The 17,597-nt window shown below is 45.0% G+C and overlaps 1 protein-coding gene across 6 annotated transcripts in view; it reads left to right on the forward strand.

The window, feature by feature from the left end:
• Positions 1-13,391, forward strand: part of LOC126419270 (cyclin-dependent kinase 12-like) — a 100,892-nt gene extending 87,501 nt beyond the window's left edge. For all 6 annotated transcript variants that reach the window (XM_050086430.1, XM_050086428.1, XM_050086429.1 and 3 more), the window contains one exon: positions 13,037-13,391. In XM_050086430.1, coding sequence (XP_049942387.1) covers positions 13,037-13,193 — 157 coding nt within the window. In that variant the 3' untranslated portion in view covers positions 13,194-13,391. The remainder of the gene's footprint in view (positions 1-13,036) is intronic.
• The last annotated feature ends 4,206 nt before the right edge of the window (positions 13,392-17,597 follow it).

Genomic DNA, 17,597 nt, shown 5'->3' on the forward strand with positions numbered 1-17,597 from the left:
CAACAATCTGTCAGTGCAGAAAAAATTGTAGCAAATGGAATGGAAATTTGTGCAGATATGAGATACACACAGAACTGGCACTTCGGAGTTTATGAAAAATAGTTCAAATTTGTAGACTCAAGCTAGGGAGTTAATAAAAAAAATAGCTCAAATTTGTAGTCTCAAGCTACAATTTGTCTGCACAGGTGTGATCTGTGGCTTGGAATCTGCTGCACTCTAGTGCAGGAAACATGTTTGAGTAAGCTGTATGTTCAATTTAGTGTTTCTAGTCTTTGCCTCCACATGAAGCTTGTCTGTTCTAGACATTCATAACAGGTTGTGTATAAGCTTCAGACAGGTAATTGAAAATCCCCAGACACACTGAAACAAAGTAAAAGTTACCTCATTGACCCCTCCTGTAATTTATTAGAATATATGGAATTATAAACATGTAGAAAAGTGTAAAATGATGGTGATTATGAAATGAAATGATCGTATGCCATTATTGGCCGGGAGACATGTCTGGGTTCGCTGGGCCGCCTGATACATGTATTTCTATTTGACGCTGCTTCAGTGGCTTGTGCATTGATAAAGATAAGATGAAATAAATAGGAAAACATAAATACCTGGTAACGTAGCAAGTAAACTCCCTGACACGACCAGGAATCAAACCAGAGATCCCATGGTCTAGTGGCAGCAATTGTCCTGACCAGTTTAATTGTTCATTCTACCTGACATGTACTTTACAAGTTTCAAACTTGGCTCACAGAAAAATTTTCTACACAGGGTAATGTCCTGAACTGAAATATCTTTTGCAAGTACATGATCAGTTGCTGCTAAAATTCCTTCCCTACACTGACCTATAGCAAGCCAGCAGTAGATTAAATCTGCCATGCGAATGCACAAGACTTGCGACAGTTTGTACAGACAGGCGTCCCCAGTGACAATGCTCAACCCTGTGGCAGTGTGTATTGCTGAGCACAATAATCTAAACTTCAATACAGCTGCTTCACAACCTGTACTGTGTGGTGTCGATCCTTTCCCAAACACAATTTCTACAGAACTGAGTATGGGGGTACTGTTACTCTCATACCCTGGTTATATAATTTGCTGTCATTGTCCTTCATCTACCTCATCACCACTTCATCCTGGCCTGCCATAAACATTTTACTTTATACTTCACTATGACAGGCCTTTCCCCTTCCCCACTCTGTAGTGTTATTCATAGTCCATACCTTTATGGTCCTAAATCCTCGTAGTTCCCTCTGCAGTCTTCCTCTCCTTCTGTTCTATCCTGTCACCACTGACTGTCTCTGATGCCCTTATCAACAGAATACGAGGTGCATTAAAGTTGTAAGGCCTCAGATTTTTTTTCTAATTAACTACTCACCCGAAATCGATGGAACTGGCGTTACTTCTCGACGTAATCGCCCTGCAGATGTACACATTTTTCACAAAGCTGACACCATGATTCCATGGCAGCTGCGAAGGCTTCTTTAGGAGTCTGTTTTGACCACTGGAAAATCGCTGAGGCAATAGCATCACGGCTGGTGAATGTGCGGCCGCGGAGAGTGTCTTTCATTGTTGGAAAAAGCCAAAAGTCATTAGGAGCCAGGTCAGGTGAGTAGGGAGCATGAGGAATCACTTCAAAGTTGTTATCACGAAGAAACTGTTGCATAACGTTAGCTCGATGTGCGGGTGCGCTGTCTTGGTGAAACAGCACACGCGCAGCCCTTCCCGGACATTTTTGTTGCAGTGCAGGAAGGAATTTGTTCTTCAAAACATTTTCGTAGGATGCACCTGTTACCGTAGTGCCCTTTGGAACGCAATGGGTAAGGGTTACGCCCTCGCTGTCCCAGAACATGTACACCATCATTTTTTCAGCACTGGCGGTTACCCAAAAATTTTTTGGTCGCGGTGAATCTGTGTGCTTCCATTGAGCTGATTGGCACTTTGTTTCTGGATTGAAAAATGGCATCCACGTCTCATCCATTGTCACAACCGACGAAAAGAAAGTCCCATTCATGCTGTCGTTGCGCGTCAACATTGCTTGGCAACATGCCACACGGGCAGCCATGTGGTCGTCCGTCAGCATTCATGGCACCCACCTGGATGACACTTTTCGCATTTTCAGGTCGCCATGCAGGATTGTGTGCACAGAACCCACAGAAATGCCAACTCTGGAGGCGATCTGTTCAACAGTCATTCGGCGATCCCCCAAAACAATTCTCTCCACGGTTTGTTGTCACACGATGTTCTGCCTTCATTAAACTGTCGCAGCCACGAACGCACTTTCGACACATCCATAACTCCATCACCACGTCTCCTTCAACTGTCGATGAATTTCAATTGGTTTCACACCACGCAAATTCAGAAAACGAATGATTGCACGCTGTTCAAGTAAGGAAAACATCGCCATTTTAAGTATTTAAAACAGTTCTCATTCTCGCCGCTGTCGGTAAAATTCCATCTGCCGTACGGTGCTGCCATCTCTGGGACGTATTGACAATGAATGCGGCCTCATTTTAAAACAATGCGCATGTTTCTATCTCTTTCCAGTCCGGAGAAAAAAAATCGGAGGCCTTAGAACTTGAATGCACCTCATATTAAACCGTGTTCCTCCTTGCCTCAAGTCTCCACCCCAATCCTTAGCTACTACCTCTGTCTATATCAGAGTACACTCTCTGATGCTGTATTCGTTCCCATTCTACTCCTGTCCTGTGCCTCTAGACTTTAACCTGGCCCCACCCCACCCTTTGTTTCTCCCTCCCTTTTCCTAGTCAGCTTCATCTGTTACGTGAGTAACTTAGAAGTAGATACCTGTGGTGTAGCAAAGCAGTTCAGATCACTTAATAAAGGCAAAGCCTCTGGTTCACATTGTACAGGGTGTACATAAAGTCTAGGAACACTTTCAAATATTTATTGCACAAGAACCAAACATTGTACAGATATCGTACACATGTCATTTTGAAGAGTTTTTTCCCTCTCTTCATGTATACCACCAGAGTGTAGTTTGGTAATTTTCCGGTAGTCAGCGCTAGTCTCAAACGTGGCGAGTTCAGGTTTAGAGTGAGCTTTCTGTGTGTTGAGTTTGACAATAACAAGTGTGCTACAACTGTGCAACAGATATTTAGAACTAAGTACAGTAAGAAGCCACCAACAAGGAAGGCAATTTACCACTGGCATAACAAGTTCGTTAAGACGTGTTGCTTGTGTCCAGCAAAGAAAAGCGAATGTTCCAGTGTGAGTGAAGGGAATGTGGAGCGCATAAGAGGGACATTCATAAGGAGTCTAAAGAAATCGGTGTGTCGTGCATCCCATGAACTCAAAATGGCTCCAATGACTGTGTATTGAAACCATTCAAATTGAAGCTAGTGCAGAAGCTCAATGATGACAGAGACAAGCGTTTAGAATTTAATTCGCAGTTGCCACAATTGAATGAGGATGGGGATGGCATTGTTGATCACTTACTTTTTAGCGACGAAGCCACTTTTCACACTAATGGGGAAAGTGAATAGACGTAATTGTTGAATATTGGGTGCAAAGCATCCACAGGAAATGCATTAAATTTGAGCATGATTCCCCAAAGGTAAATGGTTTTTGTGCCTTGTCATGTCAAAAACTGTACGGGCCATTCTTCTTCGCCAAGAGCACTGTCACTGGATATTCCTACTTGGACATGTTGCAGCAATTTACTGATGCATCAAATGCAATCGGACTCTCCGTTCGTCTTTCAGTAGGATGGGGCTCAAACCCATTTTCATTGTGAAGTTCATGGGTACCTGAACACAGAGCTGCTGCATTGATGGATCGGCCATGCTACAGAACTGTTTCATAAAATGGCTCTCCCCGATCACCAGATCTCACTCAGTGTCTTTTTTTCTGTGGGGACACATTAAAGATCTGGTGCATGTACCGCCTCTACCACGTGATGTAGCAGAGCTCCAGGAGAGAATATAGGAAACGACTGCCACAGTCGACGATGCCATGCTGGGATGGGTATGGCAAGAATTCGATTACCGTATTGATGCCTGGCAAGTCACTCGTGGTTCGTGTATTGAATGTTTGTAAAAAAGACTTCCAGAGTTTCTCTTCAAAATGCATCATGTATGACATCTGTGCAATATTTAGTTCCTGTGCAATATTTAGTTCCTGTGCAATATTTAGTTCCTGTGCAATATTTAGTTCCTGTGCAATATTTAGTTCCTGTGCAATATTTAGTTCCTGTGCAATATTTAGTTCCTGTGCAATATTTAGTTCCTGTGCAATATTTAGTTCCTGTGCAATATTTAGTTCCTGTGGAATACTTAGTTCCTGTGCAATAAATAATTGAAAGTGTTCCCAGGTTTTATGCACACCCTGTATGACCGACACGTTCCTTTCAGAGTATGCTGATACAATAACACCATACTTGGCAATCATATAAACCTCTCTCTCTCGTCGAAAGAGCCATACCTAAGCAAGTCAATCGAGTACACAAGAAAAGAAATGTGGATTCAGAAAATACCATTCTTATGAAACAAAAGTAGCTCTTTACACTCACGAAGTAACAAGTGTTATCAACAGGGGATGTTGAATTGATTCCATATTTTTAGGTTACCAGAAATCTTTTGAACACCATTCCTCACAAGCAATTTCTAATCAGACTGCGTGCCTTTGTAGTATCGTCTCGTATGTGTGACTGGATTCATCTGATTTCCTGTCAGAAAGGCCACAGCTCATCATAATTGATGGACAATCATTAATAAAACAGAAATAATATCTAGCATTCCCCAAGGAAGTGTTATAGACCCTCTGCTGTTTTTGATCTACATAATCGATTTAAGAGCCAGTGTGAACAGCCCTCTTAAATTGTTCGCAAATGATGCTTTAATTTGCTCTCTTATAAAGTCATCAAATGGTGAAAACAAAGTGCAAAACTATTTAGACTCTGTAGCAATTGACTTTAAATAATAAAGTCATCCATATGAGTACTAAAAGGAATCCACTAAATTTCGGTTACACGACAAAGCATACAAACCTTAATGCTGTAAATTCAACAAAATATTTAGGGATTATGAGCAACGTAAATTGGAATGACCACATAGATTTAAGCCAAAGACTGATTTATTGGCAGATCTCTTAGCAAATGCAACAGATCAGCTAAAGAGGTGGCCCTCTTCTGGAGTATTGCTGTGCTGTGTGGAATCCACATCAGATAGAATTGACAGAGGACACCGAAAAAATTCAAAGAAGGGCAGCTCATTTTGTATGATTACGAATTGGGGTGGCAGTCATTAAAATAAAGTAGTTTTTTGTTGTGGCAGGATCTTCTTATGAAATTTCAATCACCGACTTTGTAAATATTTTGTTGGCACCACCTACATAGGTAGAAATGATCATCAAAATAAAAGAACAGAAATCAGAACTAGCACAGAAAGATTTAAGTGTTCGTTTTTCCTCGGCACTGTTCAAGAAAGAAACAGTAGAGAAATAGCTTCAAGGTGGTTCGATAAACCATCTGCCAAGCACTTAATTGTGAATTGCAGAGTAATCGTGTAGATGTAGATCTTGACCTGGTTCACCCAGAGCACACACTTATTGTGGGCCATAGTAATGCATGCACACACATACATGTTTGTGAGAGCGTGCAGTGTTCCAGTTGTATAAGCCAGAACATATATCTTCAAAAAGATTGATGAAGTTGTAGAATTCAGAGTCATATACGAAGGGGTACCCTAAAGAAACTGAACTTACTGTTTTTTAAACTTATTTATCACATGAGTAAAAATTTCTCGGTGTACATGCCGCGTCAAATCAGGATAAATCTCCGAGCTTTCGACCACTACCTCCATGGTCGTCGTCAGGGCTAAAACTGACTGTCGCGAACTAGCGAGGTTCCCACTTTTATATGCAACGGACGGCTTCTTATTGGCTGGAATACGTCAGCGATATGGCGCGTAGCGAAGTGGTGCCCTCTACTTCCATAGATGTAGTTGCTATCCCGCGTTGCTTGCAGCGCCATCCCTTAAATCAGGAGGTAAAGTGCGAGAAGTTTTTCTCAGCGATTTTTCTTTATCCAGTGCATTCTTCCAAGTGTTGCTAAGTGCATAGCCGTTGTCTCTATTAAAGTTATTGTCGCTAAGCCTAATTTCGACTGCTTCCCGGATCACAGAGTCCCAGTAATTCGATGTGTGGGCTATTACTCTGGTTTCTTCAAATAAAATCTTATGCTTGTTAAGCAGGCTATGTTCAGCCACCGCAGATTTTTCCAAATACCTGTATTTCAGGTGACGTTGGTGCTCGATGCAGCGGTCGGCAACGGTTCTTACAGACTGGCCCACGTAATTCTTGCCGCATTCGCAAGGAATAGTATAAATTCCCGGCACTCTTAAGCCGAGACTATCTTTGACTGGTCTCAACATTTCCTTAATTTTCCTAAGTGGTCGGAAAACTGGTTTTATTCCTTGCCTCTTCAGGACTCTGGCTATCTTGCTCGTTGTAGCACCGCAAAAAGGAAGCCGCAAAAATGCAACATTTGTATGATGATGTGCTCGATGCTGTGAAAATAGTTGTTTTTCGTGTTTCTAAGATACTTATCAACCTCTGTGGTATAAAATGATGGCCATAGTCCAAATAAAGAGGATTTGGTATTTCATTTTCACCTTAAAAATTGAATTGTTATGTTTTCTTAATTCAAAAAACTTGTATCAACAGTCTTTTATAAAACATCGATAATTAAGAATTTGTATCTGAAATGGAAACAGGAATTTCATGTCCAATATGTAATTAGAAATGAGAAGACATATATTATTCATAAAAAATGCATATGAGTTTTATAATTATGAGATGCAGGTATTTCAAATTGAACGAGGAAAGTCAAATGGATAGGGGAAGATATGAACCAGTGCACGGGTAATCGCATTTGGTTCTTACTTATTACGCTACTATCCGTGCTACACATTCTGTGCGCAAAGGTTAATCAACTGCATAGTATACAGCCAGGGGGAAGATTTCAAAGCCGATTATCTCCGTAAATTTACAAAAGACATTAAAAACAGCCTATTTCTCGGCACTTTTTAACCGTGTTCCACGCACATACTTCACTACAGAACAGAAAGCAGCCTCAGTCATTTTTATATTGCGCATTAACAGCGTGACAATCGGAGCACAACTCTGCAGCTAAAGCGTGATTAAGAAAAACGTTGATAGCTGTTAATACATTTGAATATCTTAAAGCTTAATTAATGTAACTTAATAATAATGATATGAATATAATAGAGGGAAACATTCCACGTGGGAAAAATATATCTAAAAACAAAGATGATGTAACTTACCAAATGAACAGGCGCGTGCACACACACACACACACACACACACACACACACACACACACACACACACACACACAATTCGAGCTTTCGCAACCTAAGGTTGCTTCATCAGGAAAGAGGGAGGGAGAGGGAAAGACGAAAGGATGTGGGTTTTAAGGGAGAGGAGTCATTCCAATCCCGGGAGCGGAAAGACTTACCTTAGGGGGAGAAAAGGACAGGTATACACTCACACACATGCCCATCCGCACATATACAGACACAAGCAGACCTATGTGAAGGCACAGAGTTTGGGCAGAGATGTCAGTCGAGGCGGAAGTACAGAGGCAAAAAGGTTGTTGAATGACAGGTGAGGTATGAGCGGTGGCAACTTGAAATTAGTGGAGGTTGAGGCCTGGTGGGTAACAGGAAGAGAGGATATATTGAAGGGCAAGTTCCCATCTCTGGAGTTCTGATATGTTGGTGTTAGTGGGAAGTATCCAGATAACCCGCACGGTGTAACACTGTGCCAAGATGTGCTGGCCGTGCACCAAGGCATGTTTACCCACAGGGTGATCCTCATTACCAACAATCACTGTCTGCCTGTGTCCATTCATGCAAATGGACAGTGAGTTGCTGGTCATTCCCACATAGAAAGCTTCACAGTGTAGGCAGGTCAGTTAGTAAATCACGTGGGTGCTTTCACACGTGGCTCTGCCTTTGATAGTGTACACCTTCCGGGTTACAGGACTGAAGTAGGTGGTGGTGGTGGGAGGGTGCATGGGACAGGTTTTACACCGGGGGGAGGGGGGGCGGGGTTACAAGGGTAGAAGGGTAGGAGCCAGAGGGTAGGGAAGGTGGTTTGGGGATTTCATGGGGATGAACCAAGAGGTTACGAAGGTTAGGTTGACGGCGGAAAGACACTCTTGGTGGAGTGGGGAGGATTTCATGAAGGCTGGATCTCATTTCAGGGCAGGATTTGAGGAAGTCGTATCCCTGCTGGAGAGCCACATTCAGAGTCTGATCCAGTCCCGGAAAGTATCCTGTCACAAGTGGGGCACTTTTGGGGTTCTTCTGTGGGAGGTTGTGGGTTTGAGGGGATGAGGAAATGGCTGTGGTTATTTGCTTCTGTACCAGGTCGGGAGAGTAGTTGCGGGATGCGAAAGCTGTTTTTAGATTGTTGGTGTAATGGTTCAGGGATTCTGGACTGGAGCAGATTAGTTTGCCACGAAGACCTAGGGTGTAGGGAAGGGACCTGATGTCCAGGCGGAGCTTCAAGGAATCCTCAAAACCTTAGGCCCCCTACAAAACCTTCCACCTGACTCCATCAACCTCCTGACCTCACCAACACCTCGCACCCCTACCTTCTACCTACTTCCTAAAATTCACAAACCCAATCATCCCGGCCGCCCTATTGTAGCTGGTTACCAAGCCCCCACAGAACGTATCACTGCCTACGTAGATCAACAACTTCAACCCATTACATGCAGTCTCCCATCCTTCATCAAAGACACCAACTACTTTCTCGAATGCCTGGAATCCTTACCCAATCTGTTACCCTTGGAAACCATCCTTGTAACCATTGATGCCACTTCCTTATACACAAATATTCCGCACGTCCAGGGCCTCGCTGCGATGGAGCACTTCCTTTCACGCCGATCACCTACCACCCTACCTGAAACCTCTTTCCTCATTACCTTAGCCAGCTTCATCCTGACTCACAACTTCTTCACTTTCGAAGGCCAGACACACCAACAATTAAAAGGAACAGCCATGGGTACCAGGATGGCCCTCGTACGTCAACCTATTTATGGGTCGCTTAGAGGAAGCCTTCTTGGTTGCCCAGGCCTGCCAACCCAAAGTTTGGTACAGATTTATTGATGACATCTTCATGATATGGACTCACAGTGAAGAAGAACTCCAGAATTTCCTCTCCAACCTCAACTCCTTTGGTTCCATCAGATTCACCTGGTCCTACTCCAAATCCCACGCCACTTTCCTTGACGTTGACCTCCATCTGTCCAATGGCCAGCTTCACACATCCGTCCACATCAAACCCACCAACAAGCAACAGTACCTCCATTATGACAGCTGCCACCCGTTCCACATCAAAACGGTCCCTTCCCTACAGCCTAGGTCTTCGTGGCAAACGAATCTGCTCCAGTCCGGAATCCCTGAACCATTACACCAACAACCTGAAAACGGCTTTCGCATCCCGCAACTACCCTCCCGACCTGGTACAGAAGCAAATAACCAGAGCCACTTCCTCATCCCCTCAAACCCAGAACCTCCCACAGAAGAACCCCAAAAGTGCCCCACTTGTGACAGGATACTTTCCAGGACTGGATCAGACTCTCTCCAGCAGAGATACGACTTCCTGAAATCCTGCCCTGAAATGAGATCCATCCTTCATGAAATCCTCTCCACTCCACCAAGAGTGTCTTTCCGCCGTCCACCTAACCTTCGTAACCTCTTGGTTCATCCCTGTGAAATCCCCATACCATCTTACCTACCCTCTGGCTCCTACCCTCGTAACCGACCCCGGTGTAAAACCTGTCCCATGCACCCTCCCACCACCACCTACTCCAATCCTGTAACCCGGAAAGTGTACATGATCAAAGGCAGAGCCACGTGTGAAAGCACCCACGTGATTTATCAACTGACCTGCGTACACTGTGAAGCTTTCTATGTGGGAATGACCAGCAACTAACTATCCATTTGCATGAATGGACACAGGCAGACAGTGTTTGTTGGTAATGAGGATCACCCTGTGGGTAAACATCCCTTGGTGCACAGCCAGCACATCTTGGCACAGTGTTACACCGTGCAGGTTATCTGGATACTTCCCACTAACACCAACCTATCAGAACTCCAGAGATGGGAACTTGACCTTCAACATATCCTCTCTTCCTGTTACCCACCAGGCCTCAACCTCCGTTAATTTCAAGTTGCTGCAGCTCATACCTCACCTGTCATTCAACAACCTTTTTGCCTCTGTACTTCCGCCTCGACTGACATCTCTGCCCAAACTCTTTGCCTTCGCATAGGTCTGCTTGTGTCTGTATATGTGCGGATGGACATGTGTGTGAGTGCGAGTGTATACCTGTCCTTTTCTCCCCCTAAGGTAAGTCTTTCCACTCCCAGGATTGGAATGACTCCTTACCCTCTCCCTTAAAACCCACATCCTTTCGTCTTTCCCTCTCCTTCCCTCTTTCCTGGTGAAGCAACCTTGGGTTGCGAAAGCTGTGTGTGTGTGTGTGTGTGTGTGTGTGTGTGTGTGTGTGTGTGTGTGTGTGTCAACATACCAATGCTTTCGTTTGGTAAGTTGCATCATCTTTGTTTTTAGATATAACTTAATAATAAGATATTTAATACATAAGTAGGACCTACTTCCAAGAGTGTAACGCCAGTGTACGCGTGCTACGACTTCTGACCAATCATCGCATTTGTTTGTTTACATGAGGTTTTTTCTTATGATGAACAGATTGTAGTCACTATTCGCAGTTGTGAATTCATTTTATATTTTTCCTTTTATATCTTTTTTCATTCTAGGAAACTAAAAAGTCACATGGGGCAAGGTCAGATGAGTATTGGGGGGGGGGGGGGGGGGGTGAGCAGCAGGGGTTGTACCATTTTTGGTCAAGAATTGTCATACAGATAGGGCTATGTGAGCAGGGGCATTGTCTGGATGGAAAAACCGGTCACCTGACTGCCACAAATCAGGATGCTTCTGCCACCCACTTTTGCGCAGTCTTTTCAAAACTTCCAAGTGGAAAGCCTGGTTACCTGGCTGACCTTGTGGAACAAACTCTGAGTGGATGACTCCTCTCACATTGAAAAAACAAATTTGCATGGTTTTAACATTTTATTTCATCTGACAAGCTTTCTTGGGGCCGATTTGAAACTTCAAGACAGTTTAAAACTATGGACCAGACAAGACTCAAACCTTTGCCTTTTGCCAACAAAAGGTCTAGAGACTGAGCTGTCCAGACATGACACGCGACCCACCCACACAGCTTAACTCCTGCATACCTTGCAGGACACTAACACTCCTGGATGAAAAGATGAAGGTTCTGTGTTTGAGTGCTGGTCTGACAGTTTTTGTCTGGCAGAAAGTTAAGATTGGCGTGCTCACACACTGGTGGTGAGTGAAAATTCATTCTGGAAAAGTCTCAACATCCCACAGTGCCTCATTGAGTTTCTTTAACCATTTTTAAGTAATCAAATCGGCTGTGTGGGTCAAATAGATTTTTGTCTAATAATTACATGCGAATAAAGGAAAATGTCAATAAATGGATTTGTGCATACTGTGTACTCCAATTGGAAGAAATTATTCGAAACAAACAATGATCTATAGCATTTCGGAAATTTTTCTTTCACTTTATTTCAGTCTTTTCTTTCACTTTATTTCAGTCTTTTCTTTCACTTTATTTCAGTCTTTTCTTTCACTTTATTTCAGTCTTTTCTTTCACTTTATTTCAGTCTTTTCTTTCACTTTATTTCAGTCTTTTCTTTCACTTTATTTCAGTCTTTTCTTTCACTTTATTTCAGTCTTTTCTTTCACTTTATTTCAGTCTTTTCTTTCACTTTATTTCAGTCTTTTCTTTCACTTTATTTCAGTCTTTTCTTTCACTTTATTTCAGTCTTTTCTTTCACTTTATTTCAGTCTTTTCTTTCACTTTATTTCAGTCATTTGCATTTTGGCTTAGTGTCTTTGTTGAAATTAATAGTATTCAGCTTCGTTTATTTATATTGTTACTGTATATCACATTTTTATATATAAAAGTTAAAATAACTTAGCTGAAAAATAAACAGGGTTGCATTGTGTTCTGACATCACTTCCAGAAATTGGCTGTCAAGTGAAGTACTTCAAAACTTATATACAAACGAGTGCTCAAAAACAAGGAGAGTGATTTTTGTTATGTGCACTGAAAACAGTTAACTGAAAACATCTAAATCAATATCAGTTTTACAATAAAATGCAAAATTTTGTGTAATTTCTTTTAATGTGCTTAACTGCTGCTATTAGAAAAGACATTCTCGACTTTTGAAAAATTTATTAAGGCATACCATTAGACACAACCTGATAGACCACATAATAATTTTAGATGTTAGGACTCTGTTGCATTATTTTCAATATAAAATGGGGGAAGATGTGAAAACTGAAGGCACCTGGCCTTGCTTATTTTATCAAAAAAGTTTGCATGTTCTAGAGTTTTAAATTTGAAATTCGAGCTACTTGAACATTCCATGCCTTGTGTCCTTCCCCTCAACTTACAAATGAATGAACTAGGTCATCTGTGGAATACAGTAGTATAGTTGTGTGTCTATTAAAGTGTTATCTCTCTCTCTCTCTCTCTCTCTCTCTCTCTCTCTCTCTCTCTCTCTGTGTGTGTGTGTGTGTGTGTGTGTGTGTGTGTGTGTGTTTAGATAAGTCATAACATAGTAGATGTACTGGAAAGTGTATCTAGGAAGAGGTTCAAGATATAACTTATTAGTGAAGTATTTCACTTTCACTGACAATTTTTCTATGGAAATCAGGATGTCTTGATTATTTTTATTATTATATTGATTTTTTGTTTATTTAATTATTTAATATGAACAATTTTGTTGTTTATTGTCTTAGTATATTTTATAGAATTGAATTTTTAAATCATAATATATTGGTAATGTAAGTGTTTTATGAAATATTATTTTAAATTTTTTAAAGTAGCCCTCCTACTTTACAATTGTGTGTCTTAACTGCAGTTTTCTTCTTATTGTAACAGGGAAGGATTTCCGTTCCAGAGGGTACTTCGGAATGTTGATACAAATATTAAGGTTGTGGACTCCTCTGGACATACAAGTGCAGAAGATTCTTTCAGGGAAGTGAAGAAAGCTATGCGGAGGCTGAGCACATCAACAAAAAGTTCAGAGGAGCACTGAAATGCAGTTTGTTTTCATAAAGATGCGCAGTGGAATGAACATACCTTTTGAAACATCTGCTACAGTACAGGGCTAACAAGTTTTATATTTTTAAAGATTATCTGTGATACAGTATTTTATAGGCAGCATTTTTATCTTTTAACAATAATTCATAAAAATGTATTGTTGCATATGTGTACAATAAATTTTTTGATATCACATCATTTTCTTTTACTTAAAATACCGGATTAGACATGTCTGGTGTCAATCTATCTTTTCCAACATTGTTGATACTCCTACCTGGAGCTTGCATTTTTTATTGAAATTCTGAATATTCCTAAAGGAACGTTACATAATGGGAATAAATCCTCTTACTATTTCCAGACCCTCACTTTGTTCAAAGCTTCATTAACTCATTTCAAGGCTGTAGGTCATATATAATGTCTTAATATCACTTCAGGTAATTTCAAATCTGCCTCCTACTGATGCCTGCGCCGTTAACTCCCCACGTATGCCAAGGAGTAGATGCCCATCTCCTTGGGGCATCAGGACTCCTGGCAATGGCCGTCCTGCCAGGTGGCTATTGCTGCGGCTGGGTGGCGCCCGTGGGGAGGGCCCTTGGTCGGAGTAGGTGGCATCAGGGCGGATGACCCGCAGTGAAGCATGGTACATCATCTCTCGCTGGCGGCCAGCCGCCAGCAGTCTCTAAGCGTTCTCGGGCTCAATTTAATGCTGAAAAGTACAATCCGAAAACGTTCCCCTCTCTGGCCACGCCGTGGGAGGAACGTAAATCTCAGGATGGCAGTAGCAATTATTCGCCCCGATTCTTAGTTTGTACGAGAGCTGATGGGGAGTCTTTTCTCTCCACAAAGCCTCAGTTCTTCGTCGAGCATTTAGAGGACAAGTTTGGGGAGGTGGAGGGCTTTTCAAAAATGCGCTCTGGATTGGTCCTGATCCAAACGGCATACTCTGCCCAGTCACGACGGTTACTTGCTTGTGACAAGTTGGGGGATGTTGCTGTTACGATCACACCGCATAAGAGTTTAAATATGGTCCAGGGAGTTATTTACCATAAGGACCTTCTTTTGCAGTCTGATGACGAGCTGCGCGCCAACTTAGAGCGCAGAGGTGTACATTTCGTCCGGCGCGTTCATCGGGGTCCGAAGGAAAATCAGATAGCTACCGGTGCCTTCATCATGGCCTTCGAGGGTGATACGTTACCGGAAAAGGTCAAGGTGATGGTCTACCGATGCGACGTCAGGCCCTATATTCCTCCCCCGATGCGGTGCTTCAAGTGCTGGAAGTTTGGCCATATGTCTTCCCGCTGCACTTCCAGCCTCACATGTCGAGATTGCGGACGCCCGTCTCATCCCGATACTCCATGTGCCCCGCCTCCCATCTGTGTCAACTGCGGGGAGCACCATTCACCTTGCTCGCCAGACTGCAGAATCTTCCAGAAAGAACGCAAAATCATGGAATATAAGACCCTGGACCGACTGACTTATACTGAGGCCAAACGGAAATACGACCGATTACATCCCGTGAGAATGACGTCATCCTACGCCGCTGCTACAACACCTGTGCTCGCCCCATCCGTTTCGCGACTTCCGGCCGGATCCCTGAGTGGTAAAACTCCTCCTGCCCCCTTGCCAGTGGGGGGCTCTACCCACCGGGTTGCTCCTGCACCACCTACCTCAGGGGCAACACCATCGCCCCCCCCCCCCCCCCCCCATCAGGGACGTCCGTCCCTGCTTCTAAGTCAGAGAAGTGTCCAACTTCTTCGGCTTCTCACGCTCGCAAGGGGTCCCTCGGGTCCCTCCCTTCCCAGGTTTCCACCAGTGGGAAGGCTGACGACCGACAGTGGCGTAAGTGCCCGCAATCAGCTGGTCGACGGGCTTCACGATCCTCCTCAGTCCCGGAGACTGAATCGGTGAAGCCCTCCCAGCCAGTTAAACCCAAGGAGCAGCGTGAGAAATCAAAGAAGAAGAGCTCTAAGCCCAAGGAACTCGCGGTGGCAGCCACCCCACCGCCACCTTCCAGCTCTGCGTCTGAGGACGAGGTGGAGATCCTGGCATCTGCTGAGGACCTAGATCTCGCCGGTCCCTTAGACGCCATGGATAGCACTAGCACGGGTGCTCAATCGGAGGCAGCAGGTGACCCAGCGGCGTAATCTGCCTTCCCAGTCCCGTCACGCCTTTCTCCGCCATGGACAATACCATCCTCCAGTGGAACTGCAGCAGTTTCTTCCACCATCTAGCTGAGCTCCGCCAGCTTATCAGCCTTCATCCTTTCCTTTGCATTGCTCTGCAGGAAACTTGGTTTCCGGCAATGCGAACCCCCGCCCTCCGTGGCTATCGGGGTTATTATAAGAACCGAGCAGCTTATGAAAGGGTGTCTGGTGGCGTCTGCATATATGTCCTTCACACTCTGCACAGCGAATCTGTCCCTCTCCAGACGCCTTTAGAGGCTGTCGCTGTACGGGTGTGGACGCCACAGGCTGTTACCGTCTGCAGTCTTTACATACCACCGGATGGTGATGTCTCGCAGCATGTCCTGGCTGCGCTGGTCGCCCAATTGCCGCCACCTTTCTTGCTATTGGGCGACTTCAACGCCCATAACCCTCTGTGGGGTGGGTCAGTGGCCACAGGTCGAGGCGCCATCGTTGAGCATTTCTTGTCGCAGCTCGATCTCTCGCAGTTAAATGATGGTGCCTTCACACACTTCAGTGTGGCGCATGGCACCTACTCCGCCATTGACCTTTCCATCTGTAGCCATAGCCTCTTACCGTCTGTCCAATGGAGTGTGCATGACGACCTGTGTGGTAGTGACCACTTTCCGCTCTTTTTGTCACTACCACAGCGTCACTCTTTTGGGCGCCCTAGCAGATGGGCTACGAATAAGGCTGACTGGGATCTGTTCTCCTCCACTGCCGCTTTTGAGCCTCTCTCTACTGATGACATTGATGCGGTGGTTCAATCGGTAACCACCGGCATCGTTACTGCCGCCGAATCTGCCATTCCCCGTTCTTCTGGGTCCCCTCGGCGGAAGGCTGTGCCTTGGTGGTCGCCTGAGATCGCTGAAGCGATTAAAGATCGCCGGCGGGCCCTCCAGCATCACAAGCGACATCCCTCCGTCGACCACCTTATCGCCTTCAAACGGCTGCGTGCGCGGGCCCGCCTCCTTATCCGCGAAGGCAAGGAGGAGTGCTGGGAGCGGTATGTGTCCAACATTGGCCTCCATGTCCCTCCATTGCAGGTCTGGGCCAAGATTCGACGCGTCTACGGCTATCGGACCCCTGCCAGCGTCCCTGCGCTCTCACTGAATGGAGCAGTTTGTACTGACTCCGACGTCATTGCAAATCGCTTAGCAGTGCATTTTGCTATGAGTTCTGCTTCTGCGAATTACCCCCAGGCCTTCCGCTCCATTAAAGAGCGGGTGGAACGTCGGAGCCTTTCGTTTCGCACCAACCACCCGGAATCTTACAATGCTCCATTCAGTGAGTGGGAATTTCGCAGTGCCCTAGCTGCTTGCCCTGATACCGCTCCTGGGCCAGATGGCATCCACTGTCAGATGCTGAAACACCTTTCAGTGGACTGCCAGCGGCGCCTTCTCGATCTTTACAACCGTCTTTGGGTCGAGGGGGAGTTTCCGTCGCAATGGCGGGAAGGCATTGTCATTGAAACCTGGAAAGACCCCTCTGGAGGTGGACAGCTACCGTCCCATTAGCCTCACCAACGTTCTTTGCAAGCTTCTCGAACGGGTGGTGAGCCGGCGCTTGCATTGGGTACTGGAGTCTCGGGGCCTTCTGGCTCCGTCTCAGGGTGGGTTCCGTAAAGGCCGCTCCGCCACCGACAATCTGGTGAGCCTGGAGTCGGCCATCCGTACTGCCTTTGCCCGCTGTCAGCACCTGGTCGCTGTCTTTTTCGACATGCGGAAGGCGTATGATACGACATGGCGTCATCACATCCTTTCTACGCTTCATGGATGGGGTCTTCGGGGTCCTCTGCCGATTTTTATCCGCAATTTTCTGTCGTGTCGTACCTTTTGCGTGCAAGTCGTGGCCTCGTATAGTTCCTCCCACGTCCTTGAGAACGGTGTGCCACAGGGCTCTGTTTTAAGTGTCTGTCTGTTTTTAATAGCCATTAACGGGCTTGCTGCGGCCATGGGAAATTCTGTCTCCGCTTCCCTGTATGCTGACGACTTCTGCCTTTACTACAGCTCTGCTGGCATTGCAGCTGTTGAACGTCAGCTACAGGGCGCTATCCGTAAGGCCCAGTCTTGGGCTGTAGCGCATGGGTTTCAGTTTTCGGCAGCCAAGACCCGCGTTATGCATTTCTGCCGGCGCCGAACAGTCCATCCTGAGCCGCGGCTTTATCTTGCCGACGAACTCCTTGCTGTGGTGGAGACCCACAGGTTTTTGGGGGT

The sequence above is a fragment of the Schistocerca serialis genome, chromosome 9 (genome assembly GCF_023864345.2).
Source record: "Schistocerca serialis cubense isolate TAMUIC-IGC-003099 chromosome 9, iqSchSeri2.2, whole genome shotgun sequence".
NCBI classification, from domain to species: Eukaryota; Metazoa; Arthropoda; class Insecta; order Orthoptera; family Acrididae; genus Schistocerca; species Schistocerca serialis.